General features: G+C 30.9%; 2 protein-coding genes and 1 long non-coding RNA gene across 9 annotated transcripts; 1 reads left to right on the top strand and 2 right to left on the bottom strand.

Annotated features, from left to right (window-relative positions):
• Nucleotides 1-2,000: 2,000 nt before the first annotated feature.
• On the bottom strand, nucleotides 2,001-5,578 carry LOC107617828 (alpha/beta-Hydrolases superfamily protein). The gene is made up of 5 exons (XM_016319701.2): nucleotides 4,664-5,578; nucleotides 3,727-4,215; nucleotides 3,500-3,559; nucleotides 2,967-3,383; nucleotides 2,001-2,856 (listed from the first exon to the last, which is right to left on the bottom strand). Exons 1-5 carry the CDS (start codon nucleotides 5,285-5,287, stop codon nucleotides 2,272-2,274), a joined length of 2,175 nt encoding a protein of 724 aa, XP_016175187.1. The 5' UTR covers nucleotides 5,288-5,578; the 3' UTR covers nucleotides 2,001-2,271.
• Nucleotides 5,579-6,581: 1,003 nt separating this feature from the next.
• Nucleotides 6,582-11,056, top strand: LOC107617829 (transcription initiation factor TFIID subunit 13). 3 transcript variants are annotated; one of them, XM_088498386.1, is made up of 7 exons: nucleotides 6,599-6,856; nucleotides 7,343-7,500; nucleotides 8,257-9,462; nucleotides 9,601-9,638; nucleotides 9,740-9,799; nucleotides 9,927-10,001; nucleotides 10,684-11,056. In XM_088498386.1, exons 3-7 carry the CDS (start codon nucleotides 9,360-9,362, stop codon nucleotides 10,813-10,815), a joined length of 408 nt encoding a protein of 135 aa, XP_088354512.1. In that variant the 5' UTR covers nucleotides 6,599-6,856; nucleotides 7,343-7,500; nucleotides 8,257-9,359; the 3' UTR covers nucleotides 10,816-11,056. The 3 variants fall into 3 exon arrangements, with proteins under 3 accessions (XP_016175188.1, XP_088354512.1, XP_088354513.1); XM_088498387.1 differs by having other exon boundaries at nucleotides 6,644-6,870; XM_016319702.3 differs by lacking the exon at nucleotides 7,343-7,500 and having other exon boundaries at nucleotides 6,582-6,856.
• Nucleotides 11,057-14,744: 3,688 nt separating this feature from the next.
• LOC107618708 (uncharacterized) lies at nucleotides 14,745-19,565 on the bottom strand. 5 transcript variants are annotated; one of them, XR_001615349.3, is made up of 6 exons: nucleotides 18,899-19,554; nucleotides 17,890-18,029; nucleotides 17,149-17,268; nucleotides 16,824-16,944; nucleotides 16,162-16,594; nucleotides 14,745-15,851 (listed from the first exon to the last, which is right to left on the bottom strand). It is a non-coding gene; the product is annotated as an uncharacterized LOC107618708 (long non-coding RNA). The 5 variants fall into 5 exon arrangements; XR_015899188.1 differs by lacking the exons at nucleotides 14,745-15,851; nucleotides 17,149-17,268 and having other exon boundaries at nucleotides 16,265-16,591; nucleotides 18,899-19,565; XR_015899185.1 differs by lacking the exons at nucleotides 14,745-15,851; nucleotides 17,149-17,268 and having other exon boundaries at nucleotides 16,265-16,594; nucleotides 16,824-16,948; nucleotides 18,899-19,560.
• Nucleotides 19,566-19,843: the final 278 nt, after the last annotated feature.

Raw genomic sequence — 19,843 nt, 5'->3', positions numbered from 1 at the left:
TGGATGGATAGGCAATGAAACACAGCCACTTGGACTGTTTCTTCTTTTCTTTTCTTTTTAAATTTTTCAAATCTTTTCTTTAATTTGTCTGAGAGTGGCAACCGAGCCATCCATAGAACACAGATGAGAACTTGTTGAGTAGACGAAAGAGAATCTTGTTCCAACTTTGTCGGCTATATCTTCTATGGTTCCACATGTGAATCATCAACATGTGTTTTTCAATATGAGAAAAATCCATAGGGAAATGATGGATTCCAACTCTCTCATTTTCATCAAATTTGGAGCTATATTCTCTTATTATCATGCTTATCTTGCAAAGCTAGAAGCTCTTTCATCTTCCACCTTTTCAAGTCACGTTATTAAATCTAATGGTGATGCTACATAATTAAGTTATTGAACTATATTATGTTTACGCTAAAATTAGCCACCAAAATCAGTAATTAATATAAAATATATGTTACACGTTGAAAATAAATTAAATCACAAAGTTAGTTACCAATATAAAATACATGTTAGAATATAAATATACGTTAAAAATAAATTAAATCACACATATATTTATACACAAATATATTAGTGGTTGATTTTAATGACTGATTTTAATGTATAAATAATATTTTTGTAATTTATTTTATAATTAAATTTAATTAAATTAATTCAATATTTATTAGTATAATAAAATTAATTTAAAAAAAGAAATGTATAAAAAAATTTAGTTAAATTTGATTACAAAAATAATTTATTTATCTAACATTTTTCTAAAACTAAATGTTCAGGTAACAAAAATATCCTAAATTAAATATAAAATACTTAAATTCAATGCATCCTAAACTTTTTATTATTTTTTTTAAAAAATATATTAAATATCTTAGCAACTAATTATAACTAAACCCCAAATATTTCAATGTATTAAAAACTTAATAAATTATATTTTCTATCTATAATATCTTGAAAAAATATTGTTAGGAAAACTATTAATAAGACTCTATAAAATGCGAAACAAAAATACATTATTTAATATTTATATATGCATAAAACACAGTACATTTTTGGAATACACAGTTACGCACGTAATGCACGAGTCATTGCATCTTGCCAACAACTCATTATTATTGCTGAAAAAGTTTGGTTATTAATTTAAGAGAAGGCAGAAGCCATTAATTACGCAAACCATCTTTTTCTCTTTACGACAATTGGAGAAAAGAGAGAGAAGAAAATCAGTCTAACCTAATGCTTCGTCTGACCAAGTTGTTGAATGCTAAACCATTCTCTTCTAAATTGTGTTAAAAACACTTAAATTCTATATCTATCTATATCTATATTCTATATATACACTAAAAATAAGTTCTAAATCAATTAATATATATTTATATATAAATATATGTATTATTTAATTTATTTTATATTTTTAATATATATTCTATAAAAATAACTAATTTTTTATATAAACATAATATATTTAAAAATAAAAATTCGCATATAGTTGTATATTTTTATGTAAATTGATATTTGAGAGTCATTAAAAAATAATTTAATCAAATATATCAAATCATTTAACATATTTCAATAACAACTTTACACAAAACTAACTGCATGTGAATTTTCATCATATTTAAAACACTTATCACTTTTTTATAAAATACCTTTTCTTTTCTTTTCTTTTAATTTTTAAATTCATTAATTTAAAAAATTAATACATCTAGATAGAAAAATATCGAAACATCTTAATTATTTTTAATGAGCCCAAAAAAAATTATCTTAAAAAAGAAAAGGTACTAGGCTACTAGCTAATTCCTTTTTTAAAGAAGTAATTCTTAACCAAAAGTTTCCCCAAAAGACTGAAATAAAATACAAGTCCCATTTGAGTTAAAGACTAATCCACTATCAAAGTGAAATTCTCCCTTTCGTTCTTTATCTCATTTGTAAGACTCCAATTGAAAAATTGCCTAAAAGAAAAATAAAAGAAGCAAAATCATTTAAACCAATCATACATTGGTAAATAATAAACCAATTGGATCTGTGAGTTTTATATTTGAACAATATCCCTTTACAAGCACCTTTTTTACATGAGACACAATCAAGACTCTTCTTTCTTTCTTTCTGTTTTTTTTTTTCCTTTTTTTTGGACTTTTGACGTAACGATGAAGACATTTCCTTTATGAAACATCAATGAATAAAGAATCACCTAACTGCCCTACCCATGTGCCCTCTAGCTATACAACTGTGAATTGTCCCCAAAAACAAATAATGAATAATGAATATTCTATTAATTTATCTGAACCTAATCACGTTGAATGCCCCTAATAGTAGCAACCTTGCAGGGAACAAAAGTACCACAAACAAGTGCATGTGTTGTGATGCAACTAGCCTACTGAACCTTTTCAATGACTCTCTTCCAGTTTGGAAAATGCCTGAGAAAGGGGACTGGTTCTCTCCCAAGTTCACCGATACCATGGACCTCCCAACAACAATGCTGCCACTGTCAATTCCCCGGTCCGGTAACACGAGAGACCACCACACCTTGCGACGTTGCTCTCTCCTTGACCTTCGGATCTGGCTGAGTTCTTGGCGGATAACAGATCTCACTGACCTTAAATACGAGTTCATGTCATGATCTCGCTGTATGGATCCCCCAGATCCATACGCGGATCGATCACTCAGTATCTCTAGTGGATGAGGTGAGTTCAGGAATACAAGCTTTGCGGCGCGAAGATGCTTGTCTGTGTTGTTAGATTCGGACAAAGGACAACTCAAGAGATATAGACCACTGCCTGAAGGCAAGAGATGATGGCTTGGTGAAAATTTCTCATCTGGCTGTAGAATCAGAAGTTCGCCCATTGGTGCATATAGCAGCTTCTGCAGTTAACAAAAAGATCAAATTCATTAACAAATAACTCAGAGGCCTATAATAAGAATGCAATTTCTTTGTTTACTTAGAACTAAAGATTCGGATAAGTGGAACTTACTTGGTTATTGAGACAAGGATGATGACGGAAATTTCCATTAACAGCTTTTAATAGTTCCGCAACATGGTTGGGGTATTTGCACGAAAATGCTCGAGGAACTATGTCTCTGTGCATCATGATAGCCTGAACATGACTCCGAGGCAATCCTAGCTTCTTTAGCAGATTATCACCTCCGCACAAGATGCATGGAGAGCCGAATGTTATCACAGGAAGCAGAGAGGACAATGGAACTTCCTTCCTTATCAAGAGCATGAGATTTATAAGTAATGCTAAGCTTCCCCCAAGAGAATGACCGGTGAAGCGGAAATTTGCACGGGAACCGTGAGCCTTCAAGTGAGCATGAACTTCTGGTAGCATCTGTTGATACATCCCTTTAGCAGCCTCATATATGCCTCTATGCACTAGGAAATCCAACCCCTGAAGAAGAACGATGTATATCATTTACTTGATTTCGGTGCAGATGAACATTGGGGACAATCAACAAGAAGAATGACACAACGAAATTACTTCATTCTACAACTTTAAGCAATTACCTCAAATTGAATTGGCTCGAAAAGTAGGTTTGCTTGCCATGATGCCAATGTCTCAGAACCCTATAAATTCAAAATTGGCAATGTATTACACAAAAATATCAACTAAATAAAAGCTGATTTTGGGATCAATATTTTTTAGTGTACACAAACTAAACAAAAAACTCAATCCAAGAGGTATAGTTCCTACTCCGAAAAACAAAACCATTTCCGAGATTAGTTTTCCCTACCTGAATAACAAAATATCTTGTGTGGCTTTGGTCATTATCACAGATGAACCATTCACAAGGTGATGAATGCGTTGAGTTTAGATCATCTGCAACAGCCTGCTTTACCTCCTCTTTCGCCGCAACCACAGCTGTCACTGAATCAGTTGTTGCCATCAAAGATGCCATCTCTGCATCCGTCATGCCAATGTCAACACTTTTCTTCATTCCTTCAAGCGAATCTTGACTGGCCGCATGATTTGAAGATTTGAATGGAAGTATGCTCCGTGTCTGAGCATGCAGATAGGAGGCAGCAGAGGCAGCAATGTTAAAAGCAGCAGACGCACTTATCCTGTATCCGCCATTCTTCTGCTCCTTTCTTTGCTCATCTTCCTTTTTATTTCCTTCCTCTTCCTGAGGATTTTTCTCAGCAGCTGCTGTCGCCGTCAATTCCCTCTTCTCTATGGAGGAAGTTACAAAACGCAGACCATAATGTTTCAAGAGTTTCCCTGGCTAAAATTATCAAAAGCCAAACTACAACTCAGTTCGACATGTAAAAATCTGGACTCCTAGATCTTTCAATCCATTTAATGATCAATCAATCATCATAAAGATGCATATTTTTAATTACACAACAGAGTTTAAACTTAATCATATAACAACCGTGAAAAGAGAATCCTTTCTATATATGCCAAACTACATGCAACAATAAATCTCTATCTCTCTATTGGCAGTGCAATGCAATGCAACCAAAACGTTGAGATCAATCCACCAAGGAGTTTATCAAACAAAATTATACTTTCTAAATCTTCATGAAATGTATCCATAGATATCAAACAATAAAGGAACAAAACAAGGTAGATCTGAGGCTCAAATCAAATCTCACAAAACCCCCCACACATGTAAGATTCTAAAACTTGCAAAATCACCATAATTCTCAAATTCTGATTCATATATGTACCTTGATATTGGGAATATTGTAAGCCAAATTTCCCAAATGTGACATCTGTGCGTATACCCTTGCCTCCGTTAACGACACTTTCCTTAGCATTCTCGAAAACGAGTGTCTATCGAATTCAACATTCGCTAATTCTTCTTCATCATCATTATCAACCCTGCAAACATCACAAACGTCGTCATCTTCTTCATCGTCATCATCATCATCATCATCATCTTCGTCTTTTTCATCTTCTTCCTTGTTCCCCACGCACTCTTCTTCGTTTCTTCTCTTCCACGTGGACCTCACGTCCAGGATCTTGAGAACCCAATTATTACCGTTTTGCCCTTCCCCTTCTTCTCCTTCGTTTTCTTCATCTGGAATGGCCTTTTCTTCTTTTCTCGAATCTCTCTCGTCCAAAACGGCGTCGTCGAGTGCCAAACTCTTGTACCGGCTATTACCGGTTGTCGTTGCTGCTGCTCCACCCGGCCACCGGAAGGAGAATCTGGAGAACACGGAGGATTTCTGCGGCGGCGGTTTGAGCTGAGAAGAGATTGAGTTAGCGGCGGCGCGTGAGTCTAACGAGCCTGTAATCGAGATCGACGGAACTATCCCTGAGATCCCGGTGTTTAAGCAGATAGATTCCATTCCTTTTTCTCTTCTTCTCTTCTCTCTTTTTTCTGTATGTTAGTTTTGAGAAGAAGTGAAGCAATGATGGTGGAGAAGAGAAGAGCGGTGATTTTTTTTTTTTTTTTTACAGGGCTCTTTAGGAGTTTGGTGTAAAATTTGTTCCTAAAGAGTTGGGGGTTTTTGTGTTGGAGTTTGGATTCAAAATGCAGAAAGAAAGAATGAAAGAGAGAGAAAGAGGAGGGAGGATTTAAAGCGACAGACAAGGTATAAATAAACAATAAATAAATGAGTAAAGCATGGATTGGCAATGGAATCAAAGCCGCTCACCAAACTTCTTTATGCAGCTCACAGCCAAAATATTTTCTTTATCTTTTCTTTTTTGACTTTGCTAAGACGAATGTTAATATATTTTAAAAAAATTTAAAAAGATAGAATTTGTTTTAATTTTAAAATTTAAGTTTTAAATCATACATTTTAAATTTTAAATTATAATTTATATTTTATAATTTTAATTTTATTAAAAACTTGTAAATTTAAAAATCAATATGATTTATTATTTTTAATCATAATTAATTAAAAATATGTGTTATAAATTTGACCCAAATATCTAGGTTGTCTCTTTTTTTCTTAAAGTCTCAAACTCGTTCTACAATATCTAACTTACTTCAAATAACTTTCTTATTTTAGACAGACAAGATAAGATAACATAATTACCTTATTTTTTACTAACGTCTCAAATCGGTCTTATAATTTCTAACTAACATTCAAATATCTTTTTTATTTTAGACAGACGAGATAAGATATGATGTCATAACTATCACCGACTACGTAAGGAGAGCCAAATATCTCTCAGATACATTATTTATTTCATATATTTTATATTTTCTTAGATCCATTTTAATCTAAGCCTAAGTACCTATCCCGTTGCTCCAGTGAGATAATTTGACAACCGACCTTGATTCACAAGTCTAGTATAAATTAAAATTATGGATCTTTAAATTTTTTCTAAAATAATTTTAAAAATATCTAATTATATATCATCGAATTATTATTTAAATACATATATTTAATTAAATAATGTATAAAATTTATGGTTCTAAAAATCGAATCGGACCGGCCAATTCAACCGAAAAAACTGGAAATCGGTTACTTAGTCGGTCCGGATAAGGTCAAAAACCACCTAACAAAAAACCGATAAAAAAACCGATCAAATCGACGGTTAACCGATGAACTAAAAGAACTGTTCGATTTTTTAGCGGTTTTTGGTTTGAAAATTAAACTATTAAACGCGTCGTTTTAAAAAAAAAAAAGCAACGAAGCCCTAATCCTAAGGTTATTTGTTATGATGAGGTTATTTTGAACCCCCTTCTCTTCGAAGCCAATCCCCACCTCCAAGGCTGGAACGCCACTGTCACCTCCGACAAACGCCTGATCGAAGCTTCACCGTCGCAGACGAGGGATCTTCTGGTCGTCGTCGGCCGTCTAGTCATCGTCGGGCATCTGGTCGTCGGCTTGTCATCCTTGTCATCGGCATCGTCTGGTCGTCGTCGGGCATCTGGTCGTCGTCGTCTGGCTGTGCTCTTCCGCGTTGAGTATTCTAAGTCTCTAACATAACATCTTTGTTTTTCAATGAATTTTGTTTATTTGGTTTGGGTTGCTGACTTGTTGACTTGCTGAATTTTGTTTCTCTGTATGAACTGGGTTGTTGACTTGCTGATGTTATTGAGTTCATGGATTTTTTGGTTTTTATTTTCAATTGATTTTTTTATTCAGTAAGGAATTTAGGGCAGATTTTAGTTTAGAGTTTCAGATGGCAGATGCAGAGTTTTTCAGTTTTTCTTTTGAGTTCTTGTTCTGCTTTTCAATTTTTTTTTTTGTTAATTATATGGATTAAAGGTTTTGCAATTTTGAATAAATTTGATGTAAATTCAATTTTGAAATTTTGAACTTTGCTATATAAGTTCAATTCTGTTGTATTGAATTCTGCTATATTGAGTTTGGTGAATTAACTGATGAATTGATGAATTTAATTATGTTGAATGCTGTATGAATTGATGTATTTGTCTGCACCAGCCCTTTTAGTTCTTCTTCCAAGAGCATGGGTTAGCCGGATAATCGTTCTTATTTCAAAGGAGGAGTTCTTTTAACTTTCACAAGAGCGTATTCTAGGGACCTTGCTTTCACCTCTGTGAAATGCTTGAGCAGTCGAGTTTCTTCCCTTTGTTCTCCAGGTTCTCTCTTTCTCTGCTAAGTTTCTTGATGAGGCTGCGGGCATCTTCAAAGCTATAAATTATGGAATTAGCCCTCTCTTTCCCTTTGTTAATTGTTGATTTAATTGTCTAATTGTTTGGATTATGACTTCTGAATTTGTTTTCTGAACTTTTGATGTCGAATGTAATTGATAATTTTCTGTTTTGAATTTTTGGTGCTGCATGTATTGTTTGCTTCTTGATGTGATTAGAAATTCTGTAAATCTATTCAACAATCAATATTTAGTCATTGGCTGTAACTGAATTTAATTTGTGTAAATTTGTGTTTGTAACTTGTAGTTATTACTAATTAGAAATTTTTATTTTTGAAGATAGAACAACTAGATAGTGATCAAGCATTACATACATTAATTTTTAATAATTTTATTTAATATTTAATTAAACTGGTTGAACTCCGGTCGGACCATTAAACCAGTGAATCAGTTGCCTTACCGGTTCATTGACCGGTCCGGTTCTCGCAATCTTAAAATCCTTTATGCCTATTAAAATTAAACTTGTGTAGTCACCAAAAAAAACTTTTATATTAATTTTTAATAAATAAAAAAAGTGGAGGCATAGTATGAGTTAAATTCAATTACAGTAAGGGAATCGTTGCATGTGTCCCACTATTTCATCATCAGGCATTGATGATTTCTATGGAATGATCTAATTACAATTTTATTGGGCTTGAATGTGACATTCTTAAATAATCATTGAGAGGTTATTTACTTATTTCAGGAATGCAAAACGTCGTCGTCCAGGCTGCTGACATTGAGACAGAAAAGAAAACGGTGACTTTTCTGCGTTTGGATTGTGGTTAGCCACTTAGCCATAAAGTCATAATTCATAAACCCTTTGAACGGGGTTTTCCGATTTTGGGCTTGGTCCTCACGTGAGGGGGAGGCTACTGTGTCGGGTAGTGAGAACTCTGAACTCTCTGAGCCTTGCAGTTTTCGTAGGAAAGTGCGTGTTTGGAATTGGACCCACATTTTCTAAATACAGGTTCCCCAACATCATCGAAGAAGTGCCACATCATGGTGTGGTGTCGATAAAGGTGGTGAACAACATGCAAAATTGCAAATATCCGGTGACGTGTCAATAAAAGCGTGAAAGAACAGTATTTTGCTATTTTATCGGGCTACGCGTAACTGTTATCGGTATCTGCTACTCGCCAAAAACACACGCCCCACACAAGCACGCAACAGTGCAACTCTCCTCTTTCTTCTTTTTCTTTTTTTTTTTTCATTAACCTGTTTTCCTTTTGTGTACGTAAAAGTATAGTATAGCATCGGGATTTAGGAATATAGTTTGGGGATAAAAGCAATAATAGATGCAGCATACAGGTAAGAGGTTCAATAAATAGTTACGAAAGTGGTTATAAAGTTAGGTATTTGTGGTTAAGGCTTAAGGAAAGGTTCGTTACAATTTAATGAATTTTATGCCAACCGTCGCCCAATTCAGCCTAACCAACAAATGGTTGTGAAGTGTTTGAACTAGAATCAGTAAAATCTTCATAAAATAAATTAAAGGCTATACAGGTGAAAACCATCATTAATTTGAGCCATCCGTTTCACCTGGGCTGAAGTTGGATTTATAAAAAACTGGACTTCTAGGTGCTAGCCCAGTAATCCCAAGAATATCAGAAGCCCAAACATAAAATCTAGGCCCAAAATGTCACACAAAAAAAACGGCTTGTGAAATGGAAAGAAAAAACTCAATTCTCAAGAGTCCAGGATCTTCACCGGAGGTACTCCAACACTATCCACACCAAACGAGACGAGAATCTGAAGAAGAGATCGGAACTCATCGTCGTTAATTCCTTCTTCTTCTTGTGCGGAAGAATGAACAGTTCCGTTGGTGGAAGCTCGTCGAAACCAAGAGCTGCTTCTTCTCAACCTTCCGAAACTTCTTCAAAGCGCAAAAGAGGAGTTTTCCAAAAAGAACGTCAGTAATCACCCCTATCCAACCTTCCTTTTTTCGTTGCAATTTTCTGTTTTCTTTGAAGAGAAAGGAAAAAAAGAGTTCTTTGCAAGTTATGCATGTCACTGTCACTAATAATTTTCTTTATGCTTGCTAATACAGTGCAGCATATGATGTACGGCTTTGGAGATGATCCCAATGTAAGTGACCTAAACCATTTTCTTTAATTTCTTAATTACTTTTTGGGATGTGAATTTAATGGCTATTAAACTTTGAACTATTTTATGTTTTGCACAATTAGCCTCTTCCTGAAAGTGTAGCGCTTATGGAGGATATTATTGTGGAATATGTCACGGAATTGGTAACCAAATTTATTTATTTATTTTTTAAACCTAATTTTTCATTGTTCTTGTTCAACTGAATTACGGTGTTCTGGATTAATTTGAATTTTTTGTTGCTATTGTGCTTTGAAATTTTTTGTTACGAAGGTACATAAAGCTCAAGATATTGGATCACAGAGAGGGAAACTATCAGTTGAGGATTTCCTTTATTTGATTCGCAAGGTACTTCTTTGTTCATAAAAGAATTTCAAATAATAATCATGAAGAATTGAAGATTATGTTCTATTCTCGAACTCTCTGGAGTTCTTTTAGTTTCTGTGTTGAATGAAATATCTCAAAGGAAACCACTCATTGAAATCTTGTCCCATTTGCTCTTCAATTGCTTTGAGGCATGATATATGAAGCTGTACTGTCATGGATTAAGAGGCTACATGGCTAATTCTTCATAATTTGTTCAAACTTTCAAGTATCCATAAACATTAATCCAATTCAGTTTTTTATGCTAGATTTTTAAAGTTTTTGTCAACCAATCCACAAGTTGAAACTAAACTAAAAGTCAAGTGTGTGAAACATGCAAGATGGTGCATCTAATGTAGCCGTGTTTCTTAATTTATTTTTAACCCTAAATATATCTATCAAAACAGGTTAAGGCTCATACAATCTTCACTCTTTACCATTAAAGGATCATTGTGACATTGTGTAATACAACACAGTAACTATTAAGAAATATAAAAAATTATTGGTATATCTGAAATTGTGTGACTCCACACTACAAAATATTTGTATTGTGACCATTCTGATACACGATAGCTTGATTTAGGCCAGTGCACCTTACATTATAATACATGATTGAACATTTTTGTTCAGGATTAATCCCAACTTTTTTACTGCTGCTGTGCTGCAGGATTTGCCAAAACTTAATCGATGTACAGAATTGTTGTCTATGAATGAAGAGCTGAAACAGGCAAGAAAGGTTTTCGAATCAGATGAAGAGAAATTGAGGAAGGTTTTTGAAGTGGACGAACCAGTTGAATGATGAATGAGAAAAAGATCATTGAATTGCACCGAATACACCATTCCTGTTCTGACATCTCTAGATCAAGTTTTTTTGAAATTTGAGTATGTCTTACATTTGAAAATAGCCAACCTAGATATTTAAATAGTTGAATTGTAACTTCCTAATATATTTGTTCTCCTATTTATTGTGTCCATGATCTTGTGATTAGAAAAAAATAATTTTTAACACCCTAGAGTAACTATCTTAAACCAAAAAGAAATTATTTGGTCTTAGCAGGATATTTTTTGTTATGATGTATTCTTAATGTAGTTGAACAGAGAATTAGCTAGGAAATTAAAAGGTTATCCAACATTTATCAAAATCAATTTTGGTATAGAATTGTCAAACATAAATTATATTGATACAAATTAGAACTGGAAGTAAGTCAAACTAGTTCATAAGCCAGTTCGAGTTCGAACTCGACAAGTTGAACTCGTGAACTGGTGAGTCGAGCTTGAGCTTGGAATTGAGCTCACAAATTAAATGAGCCGAATTTGAATTTGGATAAACTTAACTCATTAATTCGTGAGTTGGCTCGATTATATATATATATATATATATATATTGATTTTAATTATGTAAAATTTTTTAGTCATTTTTTATATATAATTTTGATATAGGACATAAATAAAAAATTTATAATTGATAGATAGACAATATATAAAATTGATCTTTTTTAATATTTTTTAATATATATATAAGTTATAATTTATTGATATAAAATTATAGATTATGTTCTTATTATTTGAACTAGTTCGGGAGTTCGAGTGAGTTCATGAACTTTTGTTGAGCTGAGTTTGAGCTTATGAAATAGATTCGAATGTTAATAAATCGAGCCGTGAGTCAAACTTAATTTTCGTAAGCCGAACTTGAGCTTGATCTAGACTTCCAGTCCTAACACAAACTTACTTCTATGTAAAATGAATTCTATAAAATTATTTTCATTCAAACTCCACTTTAATAAACGTTAATCCAAACTCACATAAATAACAAGTATTTCCGAGAGAGAATGGAGTGTCCCGTTGAAATTGGGGCATGCATCCCCCATAGGAAAAGGTGGTGGCAACAAAAACCTTTTTCTACACTCCTCCATCGTGCCATTATGATCATCATCCTCCTCTCCAAACCCCATCCCATAGGAAAATGGTGTATGTTTAAAATAATACTAGTGTAAAGCCCGGGCTAACGCGCGGACCAAATATTACTCCATTCTAAATTTTTATTGATATTTATTCATTAACATTAAAGTTATTATTTTTAATTTAAAAAAATTGTAATAAAGATTTATTATATAATGCATAAACTTTTTTTTTTCTGTTTACAGAGACTAAAATAATTTTGTTATTTTTGTAGCTCATATTAATAGATTTCACTTAAATATAAAAGCTATTATGTTTATATTTTTAAATGAATATTATTACACTATTATTGTTATAAAAAATTAAAACTTTAATAAAAATAGTTTATATTCGAATCATACAAACAACAAATAGTAAATAAATGACATCTATTTATATTATTAGACTCCTAACATATAGTATGTATTACGCGTGAATTATGTGCTTAATTTATTTTATTGTATCTATGTATAATTTAATTATAAGAAGATTAATATATATTTATTAAAAGAATTAATTTACTTAATATACAGAGAAATTAAATAATTAATCTCTTTTATTATATTGATGTTTAATTCGATTAATAATTTTTTTAAAAATGGTAAATTTAAAACACATTTTTAACCAAATTTAAAAAATAGATAAATGAAGTATTATGAAAAGGTAAAATTAACTATTCAAAAAAATTTTAGTATGTTTCTTGCCATTGGTGTATACTGCTTCGTAAATCTATTTTTTTTGGTTTTCTTAATCTATGTGCAAAGAAACTTATACATGAATAGTAAAATATGTTATACGTTGTACAGATTGAATGGTTAATATTCTTTTATTATATTAATATTATTAATGTTTAATCAATTACAAAAAATAAGTATATGAAATTTAGAATGATTACTATTAATTTGTATGTTTAACTTTTTTTTTCAAATGGTAATTTTTAGAACATATTTTAACTAATTAAAAAAAATAAATAAATATATTTGTTGTTATATAAAGATAAAATTAACTATTGAAATTGTTGCTCTTTATACATTATTAGACTATACTTATTCAATATTTAGACTATTTATTTCAATTTGTATAATTATCCCAAGTTAATCTTTATATATATATATAAAATATATCTAACCAATATGTATAACTTGAATAACTGAGGTTAGCATTTAGAAATTTAAATATATGTTTATAAAAAATAAATATTATTATGTACTCTAATATATTGTGTATCATTTTAAAAGAGGTTAATATTTTAATTAAAAATAATAATTATATTAACTAAAATACAAAATACGTAAAAAAATTATTAGTACACTAAATACTTTTGATACATGATAAAAATATAGTTATTATTAATTAATAAATATTTAAAGCATTTTTAATTAACAAAACAAAAAAATCAGTGTATAATTTTTAAAATACTGATGCCAAAATAATATTTATTATAAAAAATATATACATTGCCAAAATAACAAAAATTAATCAATTAATATGTTTCTTTTAAATATTCATTACTAATAAATTCATAAATATATCTTATCTTTTATTGTAATATATCATTTATCACCGAAAATTTTAAGCTGAAATATGACTGGAATAAAAACTAAACTCCCCAGTTTATTATTTTATAAATTTATTACTCGCTCCATCATATAGTCTTTTCCATTTGCTTGACTGATGCTAAAATTTGGTCAGAGATGATGAACAATAATTTTTTCTGTCTTCTTATATGTGAAATTAAATGAATTTATTTGATCTAAAAACTTTTAAATTTTTAATATACATCATTTTTTAATAAAACCTACAAATATTAAGATACCAAGAGGTTGGTTTCTTATTCAATTGACTTAGTATAAATGAATTAGACCTAATACTTATATGAATTAACTTTTTGCCAATGTGCATCTCTCGTTGATTATTTGTCACCGGCTCATGTCTAGTTATTACTAAAACTACTATTTACTTAGTTTTCTGGAATCAATAATTGTGTTGCTTTTTTCCTTCTGAATTTTTATACCACTGATAGCACCTCCGGAATCTTCAAAAAGAATTTTTTTTCATTCTTTGCTAGTTCATCAAATTATTCTTGATAGGAATCATTTAAGGACATTATGTGATAGGTAATACGAACCAAATAAAAACTTATCACTCGTATACATGACAAAACCTAAGATTTCAGCAACTCTTAATTTTAACTAATAATAAAAACTTAAGCTAAACTAAAGATAAAATCCTTAACAGAGGCAAATACTCATATCTAAGGACACAGTTCCCTCATATTTTAACACAAATATATGCTATCAAATTATTTTCATGCTTTTTTTTATAAGTTCAACTTACCAACGCTAAAAGACAGCTAGCAAAATCAGTTCCACAAAGTACATCGAATGACAAATTGATACAAAAAGATAACATAAACTAAAAGAAAAAATGAAAGACTGTTACATCAGTTTTTCTAAACAAACTACATATACAATAACCACTCGACCATTACATTAAGATCCTACACAGCCTCAAAATCATCTTCTATTCACCACTCACCCACCCCTTGCGAGCAAACATACTTCATGTACATTTCTTTTTAAATTTAAATCTCTCCCAAGTTCTTTTGTTATGATGAACATTCTTAAAGATCTCTTCTATTTTTATCTCCTTATTCATAAAAATACTTTTATTTTCTGTCTTTTAATATTTGGTGTATATCATGGAGGATGAATAATAAGTTTAAAATAAAAAGAAAAAACTAACTTCTCAATTTTGAAACGAAAATAGATAACCTCCAAAATCTAAGTATTTTTTTTTTACCAAATCAGTACAAAATTGCATTAAAACAATTGCAAATAGATAAAATTTCAAAATACTCAATTCTTGGTCCCTAGCATAGAAATGTAGCTAGTGAAAATAGCTAGCAAACAAATGAATAAAACATTAAGGTCAACTTTAATTCACATTATTTCAAGCGTATGCCAGAATTATGCAATAGTGAATAGGTACTAATAGGAGTATTTTTATTGGAGAAAGGTGTCAATAAATAAACAAAGCAACTTTTATGAAAGAAAAATTTACAAAATAAAAAATAACTCAACATATATAAATAATAACAAACCTCACCATAGAAGTAAAGAAAGAAAGAAAAGTAAAAAGCATATGTGAGCATTCAAACCATTACTATCATGCATTCAAAGAAAGAAAAAGCATATGTGAGCTAGAATTTCCTCACAAAGACACATTACTATCACACAAATGAAGAGAGCACCTTTTGTTTAGAAAAGAAGAGAAAACTTTTGACATGTATAAAAGTATATTTTTCAAGTTTATTGAATGATAGAAAAATGTCAGCAATTGACATTTTAATCGAAAGAAATGCGTTAGACTTAAAAGAATGTCAAAATCCAGGAAAAGCTTAAGTGAGAATTGCATACACTTTAATAGATACTGAAAAAAAAAAAATATTAATACTCTACAGTAGATGCAAAAGCTTTGAAGAGTAATAAGCTAAGTTTCAAGAAACCAATTTGCAAATAAAGTATAATTTTTTTGTCAATAAAATTAACTTGAACAAAGTCATAACATATTAATATATGAAGACAAAATAATTATTTTACAAAAGATCATACTACCTATCTGATTTTCTCAATAAAATTCATACTTGTACTTCTTTCTCAGAATTTTTAATTAAAAAATAACAAAAAATCAATTAAAAAATAAACTTATCAACAGAGGTAGTAGTCATTACCACGAAATTGAAGTTTGAATGGAGAAAAGCATTGCAGCCGCAATGGTTTGTTTATTGCTTTCATGAGCATTGAGTTTTTCACTTCTTCCTATAGCTTTATGGTGTATATCACAGTAAAGAGTAGCTTCTGGATTCTGCTTAATTGGTTGTTTTTGGATTTTATTCTGTATTTATAATTACCATAACAAATAAATTAAATTTATGCATATCTTCTAGGAAAAGTAAAAAGATAAATGTTTGACAAATACATTTATCAAAAATAGCTCATGGATGATTTGTTTAATATGGGTAAAAAACTTGTAAACTCTATTTTATAATGTATTTGCGCAAAAAAAAAAAAAAACTTTTTTCAAACATTGGATATTCAAATACCTCTATTAACAAAATAGGATTAATTATGTGAAGAAAAAGTGAGAATAATTTTGAACTAAACAAAGGAACCCTTCAAAGTCCATTTAAATTATAATTACTTACCTTAAGAAAAAGAGCATTACACGCATATTCTTGCACTGCACTCTCAATGCGTTTTGCATTAGACATCAAGAGATCATCTCCAACTAATTGCACAACATTGTAATAAGTAGAAACAATTCAAATAAGATTCCTTATGAATAACTTCTCATTGGTAACATGCTAATATATTTCTAAAACAGCCCTAAAAATATGAATAAAGTTCCTTATAACTTTACCCATGTTTTATGAATTTCTAATAATGAAACCCTAATAGTGTCCCGCTCACAGATACAACAATTGTTAACAAATGAATATTGTAAGATTATTCTAAAAATCAAACCATAAAAGTAAGCACGATGTGAGATTATTATGTTATAAGTTTATAGGTCTCCCATGATAATTACTTGTGAATGATAGGCAGCATCACTACCTTTGAATCACAAACTTTCACCTGCTAAAAAGGCAAAATGATACAATCAATTTATTGGCACAACTAAGAAAAATACTTAATTTATATTCATTTTACAGTCACAAACTCACAGCAATATTTCCATTCTAAAACACATGTATATCTATGAGTTAAACTCCCTTTCTAATACATTTTCCTTGTCTTAAGTAAAACTATTTGATTGTTCTTATTATATATTGAAGAGTGCATGTATGAATCTGCAAAATCGTCTCACCTGCGGAACAGCTTTCACGGATATAAAACTGATTATTTATGACCTGTATAAACAGCATCAGCATCATCAAGCTCAAGTAATTTGTTTATAAGTTCCTTGTTTAGGTCCATAGCTTCCTCATCTACCTTGAAATCAACAATAATAGCCATCAGTAAGTTTTTTCTAATTACTTTTCATGTTAAAAAGTTGTACACTAAGAATATTTGACAGACTAACTATATGAGATATTAAACCTGCAAGTTGCAACCTAGGTTGTTTGAATGATGAAATTTATATATGCTATATCAAATTAATTAAGCATATGCTATAACCAATTGGTACAAACCTCAATTGTAGCATTTGAAAGAAATTCAGAGCTTTATTAGGTTCAAAATTTATGCCTTCTCCCGGCAACTTTTACAGTATAGTAGCATAGTTATCGAAAGAATCTACAATTTTATAATACCTTGAAAAAAAAAGAAAAAAATAAATGCCGGTGAAGATGCAACAAAAAAAACAATAGAAGCTGGAATTTACTTTATGCAGACAAATTAATCAAAACAAACTAATGTATACTAAACATAATAGAAATTAACTCGTCACAAAAGTACCATTTGATTGCAATAATCCAAATATTTTTACCAAAAATTTAAAATAGTAATATTTAGATTAATAAAAAATCACAAAAGGCCTTTTTTCCAAAGCAAAATTATATAAACTTTCAAAAAATATATAAACAGAGTTGGAAGGCCATGAATATTTAAGTCTAGAGCAGCACAAACAGCAGCACAATAACAAAACTCAACAAATTTATTCAGAAAAAAATTCAGGTTAATCAAGAACCACTACATATATAATATAGAAATACCATTTTGGTCTCATTTTATTCATGATAGAAACATGAAGAAATTACCTGAATAGCAAAATATTTAAAATTATCTAAACAAAGTAACAAATAAGAATGTCTTAACTGAAATCATAGATAGGATAAAAAATTATTTGATTTTTTTTTCCACCACCAAACACATCAACAAAAAATGAGGTATATATAAGGAATTTGTAATAAGTTGTTGGGATGAAAGATTACCCTTGTGCAGTTTCTGATACACCTGAGGCTTCCCCAACAAAAAGCCACCTTTCATTGTTCTCTGAGAATAATAAAGAGTAGCGTGCGGCTGATCCACGAAATTGTAGGACCTTGTTCTTGTTAATGGTGCCAAAATCAGCCTACATACATAAATAAATATTAGAATATATTAAATGATCATAGAATGAAGAATAATAATTGCATTTGGGTATGGGAATTGTGAAAAAGATTACTCTCCATAGATTCGAAATTGTTTTTGCTTTTGAGTATTCACAAAAGAAACAGTAAAACTGATTAGAACATGTTAATAGCATGATGATTAATTCAACTTAGGCATAATTTGGTTCATAGATTAAGTTTGCAAACAAATAAACAATAATTGATAGCATGCACTAAGCTGAAAGCAACTTATTAGTTATGAGCGTATGATCAAGTCATGACTTTGCAGATCATGCTAAAACTCAATATGCACACTTCAAATAATTAGCATAAACCAAACAAAAAGTGCAATCATAGAAATCAATCATTTGCACAATTTACAAAAGCAAAATCAACAACTCAAAAAAAAAAATGAAAAAAAACTAACAAATTCTACACCTTTTATGTTCACACGGAACTGATTCAATCACAATTTCATTTTCACTATATATATATATATATATCAATTCAGAGACTTATATGGTACTATAGTAGATGGAACACTCATATCCAAGAGAAAATTAATTTATTAAAGACTGATATCATGAATCCCTTTTCCAATTCCTGAGCCAAACCATGAGGATTAATGTTAGAAGAAAATAAAATAGGCAACTCTGAAACCATGTGAAAGAAAATAACAACACCTATCCGGGATGTAACTCAAATAATCATAAACCCATTTAACCAACAAATTTAGGTGTTCATTATTTCATTCCTCTACATAGTGCTAAAAGTAAATCAAGAGACAGGAAAAACAGCTGTAATCACAATCCAACACTATAATCAAGAGATAGGAATTGAGAATAGTAACCTTTTCCAACATAGAGAACCCAGAGACGGCAGCGGAGATGGCACAGAGAAAAAGCATTCCAACATTCTTGAAGTGGTCAAAACAGTTCAAAAATAAAAATCGAAAGCATAAATGTGATACGTAAATTCCAAAATCCACTGGTGTGAAGATGAAATACTTAACTCTTTAGGGTTTTCTATCCGGCGGTGACCACAGCAAATAACAGGCGGTTGTGGCGGTTGTGGCAGCAGAGGAGCTCCCTCCTCCCCCGCGTTCTCTGCTTCGCGTCTCCCTCTCTACTTTTCTTCTTCCATTTTTTTTCTCTCCCCTCTTTCTAATGAATTTCTTCTTTGGCAGTGGATCCAGCAGCTGCAACATTCTCTGTGATGGCTTCAATTTTTTCCTCCGCCGGAGAGTATTGAAGATGGAGATCTTATCAAAAAAATTCAAGAGCTTTTGCTTTCTATTCAAGATCTTACCAGTGAAGCCAATGGTGCTGCTCTACTGACTAAGAGAGAGTGTGAGTGAATGGTTTGAATCAAAAACTTAAGTTTGGAATTTTTCTTTTGTTTACAATTTCCTGGCAACTCCAAGATTTGAAATTAATTTAAGAATGAGCGCCTTTTTTCCAAAATTGGCACGACGAAGCGTTGGAAAGAAAATTGAAATGCTGCTGCATTTGTAAGATGTTTGCATAAAAAACTTTTTTATTTTTATAATCTCCGTTGTCTTTTTTTGGAGATTAACACTTGTCATAAATTTAGCTGCTCCACTTGTCAAGAATCTAATCATGTACTGCTCTCCTATTATATATAGAGAGATAGTTTTGGCTAAAGGGAGACAAGTATATGTTTAAAACATTGTATCCTATTAACAATAGAAGAGGCACAATGATTTATGTATGTAACACATTATAATTGTTATGTGCAGTTATATAAACAAATCCTTGTTCACTATTTATAGATA

This window comes from Arachis ipaensis, chromosome B9 (assembly GCF_059453495.1).
Source record: "Arachis ipaensis isolate K30076 ecotype BB chromosome B9, ASM5945349v1, whole genome shotgun sequence".
NCBI lineage: Eukaryota > Viridiplantae > Streptophyta > Magnoliopsida > Fabales > Fabaceae > Arachis > Arachis ipaensis.
The sequence above is the reverse complement of the archived record's forward strand: the minus strand, read 5'-3'. Positions and strand labels throughout refer to the sequence as shown.